This window comes from Sorex araneus, chromosome 11 (genome assembly GCF_027595985.1).
Source record: "Sorex araneus isolate mSorAra2 chromosome 11, mSorAra2.pri, whole genome shotgun sequence".
NCBI classification, from domain to species: Eukaryota; Metazoa; Chordata; class Mammalia; order Eulipotyphla; family Soricidae; genus Sorex; species Sorex araneus.
The window spans coordinates 562866-567923 of NC_073312.1; the positions used below are offsets into that span (position 1 = coordinate 562866).

At 60.6% G+C, this 5058-nt stretch overlaps 1 protein-coding gene across 1 annotated transcript; it reads left to right on the forward strand.

Moving 5' to 3' along the window:
* Nucleotides 1-338: 338 nt before the first annotated feature.
* Nucleotides 339-4590, forward strand: LOC101540851 (olfactory receptor 6B1-like). The gene is made up of 3 exons (XM_004617809.2): nt 339-434; nt 1290-1356; nt 3773-4590. The coding sequence occupies exons 1-3, from the start codon at nt 339-341 to the stop codon at nt 4588-4590; spliced, it is 981 nt and encodes a 326-aa protein (XP_004617866.2).
* The last annotated feature ends 468 nt before the right edge of the window (nt 4591-5058 follow it).

Genomic DNA, 5058 nt, shown 5'->3' on the forward strand with positions numbered 1-5058 from the left:
AGATGCCGGAAACTTTATGCAAAAATGAGCATTCAGGGAAACCCCTATGTGGGCTGCAGCTCAATGCTGCTAACATGGACAAACACGGCCATTTCCCCAAACCAAATGCCCAAGGGAGATTTGATTAATAGGTGATGTCCAAGTGCCTACAAAAAGCCCAGGGTAGGAATGGAGTCTCAGCACCTCCCAACTATATCAGGCTCTCCCCTGATAGTTATCCCAGCCTAAACAGGGATTCCAGGCCACCCTGGGTCTGGCAGTGATGGAGGACGGGGGCTGTTAATTGCAGCTGCCACCACCAGGGACCTGCCTGGGGAGACTGGCTGAAGTAGGTGGCCATGGAGCACTTTGGAGCAGGCATGGAGCCAACCTGTCCCCACGCCACTGTCTGGGGCTCCCCAGAAGCCTGGGCCCCCAGCCAGAATGCCAATGCAGTGGGCCGCAGGCCAGCCCTCTCCTGGGCTGACAGAATGGGCAGACTGGACCCCAGGAGCCCCCACCATCCCCTACAAAGAGGTGACAGCACCCTTCCAGACACACAACTGATATGCTCTGTCCATCCTGAGCAGCCCTGAGAGGGGCTGGCCACCATCAGGGAGGAGGGTGGTCTGAGACCTGAGCTTAGCCCCAACCACTCGCACGTGGGGTGCTTTCCACCTGCCCACACCTAGCCAGTGACACGTGCCCAGTCACATCTGCCCAGTCACACCTGTCCTGCCCACATCTGTCCATCCCACACCTTCTCAGTGCAACTGCCCAGTCACACCTTTCCAGCCTACACCTATCCAGTTGCATCTGTCCAATCACACCTGCCTATACATGATTCCTGTTGCTTTGGCTGCAGCACTGAAGGCAGGGGGTCTCTGGGAGGGTAGGGGCCTTCAGGGAGGGACAGAAGGCCACAGGGCCCCTGGGAAGAAACCTGCACTCACCACTCCTCCTCCCTCTCCTCATAGTCCCTTGTGAGCGGGAGAGGGCGGGCTTGTCTCCCTGCACGCTTGAGGTGGCCCTTCAGAACGCCTGGCAGGCGGGCGCACAGGTGCTGGCCCCGGCTCTCTCCAGGATGAAGGGACGTGCCCAGCAGCAGGAGATGGAGGACCAGCACACCTGGCTCCCCCTGTGAAAGGGGCGCCAGAGGTGCAGGTCACTGGCCCAGTGGAGGGTCTCGTGAGGAGACCCTGGCACTCCCCGGCCTCCAGCCAGTCTGGCCGAACAGACCTGGGTAGTCCCTAGGACGGCAGCGGACTTGGAGACAGACATAGGTCCAGCAGAGAGCAGGGTGACCCAAGAGCCCTGTGGCCAGCCTCCACTCGCCTGGCGGCCCAGTGCATGCCGCCTTCTGCCCTCTGGAAGCAGGTGAGCAGCACCTGTGCCAGCCCCACCCAGGGCCGCAGTGTCGGGGAGTCAGGGCGAGCCATCAGGGCCCTCCACCTGCAAGGGAGAGGGGGAGCCAGAGCACTGAGTAGGGCCGCAAGGCAGCCCATGCTGCCCCCCAAGACCTTTGAACTACTGGGGGTGTCTGTTTTCATGAACCTGTGTGTATCTGTGTGCACCCATGTGCAGTGTGCAAGAACATCTGTGCTCTTGTGTGTGCTCCCATGTGTGCTCCTGTGCTGACGAGCTCACCTGTGCTCCTGTGTGTGTACCTGTGTGCGCTCTGGTGCTGACAAGCTCACCTGTGTGTACCTGTGTGTGCTCTTGTGTTCACCTGTTCTGATGGCACACTTGAGTGCTTGTATGTGAGCCTCAGTGCTCAGAGTGCTCCAATGTCCCTGTGTTCGTGTGCCTGTGTGTGTACCTGGGTGTGAGCATGCCTGGACACTGGGCTGCAAGCCCACAGGTATCTCCTAGGGGATAGTGTGTGTCCTGCGCAGGTGTCTGAGGTGTGCTTGGGGGATCCTCAGGCAGAGCAGCTGGTTCAAAGGAGGATATGCATTTTGCGAAGAGAGCACAGGAGGCCTGGGCTGGTCTGTACCTGAGGCAGGTATGTCCGTGTGTCTATCTGAGGTCTGAGTCACCTGTACCTAGGCCCTATAGATGTCCCTCCCTCTGCCCATCCCTTCATGTGTCCCTCTCTCCACTTCTCTGACCCTCTGTTTGCCCCCTGTCCCTCTATCTGTGCCTCTGTCTGTCCCGCTCTTTGTCCCTCTGTCTGCTCTTCTATTCACCTGTCCACCCCTCCATTTGTCCCTTTGTCTGTCCCTCTCATATCCCTTTGTCTGTCCCTATCTGTCCCTCCGTCAATCCCCCCGTCTCTCCCTCCATCTGTTCCTCTGTATGTCCCTCCGTCTATCCCTCTGTCTGCTCCTCCCTTTATCCCTTCGTCTGTCTCTGCTTGTCCCTCTGTTTGTCCCTTTGTCTGCCCCTCCCTCTGCCCCTCTCTCTGCTCTTCCATTCTTCTGTCTGTCCCTCCATTTTTGCCTCTGTCTCTCCCGTTGTCCCCCTGCCTCTCTCTCCATCCATCCCTCTATCTGTCCATCTGTCCCTCCCTCTGTCCCTCTGTCTATCCTTCCATCTGTCCCTCTATCTCTCTCCCTCTCATGGTCCCTGTCTATCCCATCTGTCCCTTTGTCTGTCCCTCCATTTATCCCTCTGTCTGTCCTTCCCTCTGTCTATCCTTTCATGTGTCCCTGTCTGTCCCTCCATCTGTCCCTCTGTCTGTCTCTGTCCCTCCACCTGTGCCTCTGTCTTTACCTCACTGTCCCTCCATCTGTCCCTCCCTCTGAACCTCTGTCTGCTCTTCCATTCATCTCTCTGTCCCACTGTCCGTCCCTCTGCCCACATCATGGTCCCAGCTGGCTCCAGAGCCTTTGCAGGATGCAGGTTGCAGTCCACCGGCACTGCCTCAGTAGGCTCAAGGGCCCATGGGTGGAGGTGGGGAGTCAGGGTCCCACAGCAGGGAGGCAGAAACTGCTCAAGGCACTCAAGGTGGGATTGTCCCCACTCTGCAGGGTCTGCGTGTAGCAGCATCAGGGCAGGGGGAGCAGAGTCTGTCCCTGGATCGAGGTTGGGGGTGATGCCACCCACCGTCCAGCTCAGGGGCCTCAGGCGTGTCGGGGTGCGGGGGACTGAGGAAGTATGGGGCTGGCCCTGGGGCAGAGCAGGCCAGGGCCCACGAGCTGGGCACCCACAGCACAGCAGGGAGAAGGGAGACTTGGTCTGCACCATCTGGGGTTGTGTCTGTCTCAGGATAGCAGGGAGGAGGCAGCCCCCCACCTTCTCACCACGGGGGCTGCAGTCAGAGGTCACAGGGTGCAGAGCAGGACGGAGGGAGGCTTGTGTCCTCCAGTGCCATCTGGACTCTCGGGGACCTGACCTTCCTATGCCTGGGGGGAGGGGAACAGTGCTGCCACGCAGAAGAGGGGCTGATCTCAGGGTGAGCAGGGTGACCGTTCCTGGCCTCCCCGAGAGGCCCGCCAAGCTTGTTGACAGGTTCTTCAGCCAGCCTCTGAGGCTTCCAGGGGTGGCCTGTGCACCGCCCCCACAGTGCAAGAGTGTTTCACATTCGTGTACCCCCACACATGCCCCGGGGCAGTCCCCAGGAGCTGGCCTTGCCCACACCATATTCCCCCTCCCACATGCCCCAGCATCTTGCAGACCCCGGGCCTTTCCCCCAGGCAGCCGCACACCATGTCATCCGGGGACAACAGCTCGGAGGTGACTGAGTTCATCCTGGTGGGCTTCTCTGGGTCACTGGGTCTGCATCTGGGCCTGCTGGTACTGTTTCTGCTGGCCTACATGCTGACCGTAACGGAGAACCTGGTCATCATAGTGGTCATCCGCGCCAGCCCCGCACTGCACAAGCCCATGTACATGTTCCTCAGCAACTTGTCCTTCCTGGAGGCCTGGTACGTGTCCGTCACCGTGCCCAAGATGCTGCTCAGCCTGGCGTCGCCGGAGTTCCGCCGCATCTCTTTCTCGGGCTGCATGGCGCAGCTGTACTTCTTCCTCGCGCTGGCCTGCACCGAGTGTGCCCTGCTGGGAGTGATGGCCTATGACCGCTACGTGGCCATCTGTAACCCCCTGCGCTACCCGACCATCATGAGCCCCAGTGTGTGCGGCCTCCTGGCAGCCGGCTCCTGGCTGTCTGGCTTCTCCATCTCCCTGGGGAAGGTCTTCTTCATCTCACGCCTGGGGTACTGTGGCCCTAACGTCATGAACCACTTCTTCTGCGACGTGTCGCCACTGCTGAACCTGGCGTGCTCCGACATGTCCGTGGCCGAGCTGGTGGACTTCCTGCTGGCACTGCTCATTCTCCTGGGGCCACTGCTGCTCACCATCTTCTCCTACACGGCCATCATCAGCACTGTGCTCCGCATCCCGTCCGCCTCCGGCCGCCAGAAGGCCTTCTCCACCTGCGCCTCCCACCTGGCTGTGGTGGTCATCTTCTACTCGGCCTCCCTCTTCATCTACGCCCGCCCGCGAGCCATCTACTCCTTCAACTTCAACAAGCTGGTGTCTGTGGTCTACACCGTGCTGACCCCCATGCTCAACCCAATCATCTACTGTCTGCGCAACCGCGAGGTCAAGGAGGCCCTGGACAAGGTGGCCCAGAGAGTGGCCCAGGCCCTCGGTGCCTCCTCCTCCTAGGGTCTCCCGGACTCCACGCTGCCTGGGCACAGCCAACCCAGCACTGCCTCATTTGTCCCTCCCCGACTGCACCAGGCAGAGGCTGGGCCAGGAGTCTCGGTTGCCGTCCCTGCCCTGTCCCCGCAGATAGGCGCATCAGTGACAACGTGGGGCCCACCTGCCTCCATGCACTCAGCCCCTCCCATCCGGCAGGCAGCCCTGGTTGAGCACTTTCCCTGGCCCTCAGGTGTCGCCCTGAAGTCCTGCAATGCTGACTGCAGGGTGCAGCCCTGTGCTGCCGGTGTAGGAAGGAAGGATCTAGGCCAGCACCATGCGCAGGTCTGCCAGCATTCTTCGGTCACTCCCTCCTCTGGCCATCACGGTGCCATGCCCTTGTCCAGTTACAGGATAGTCAGGGCCATGGGGACGGGAGACATGTGGACCTGTGGGCTCACAGGGAGTGGGAGGGCCCAAGGAGAAAAAGAACAT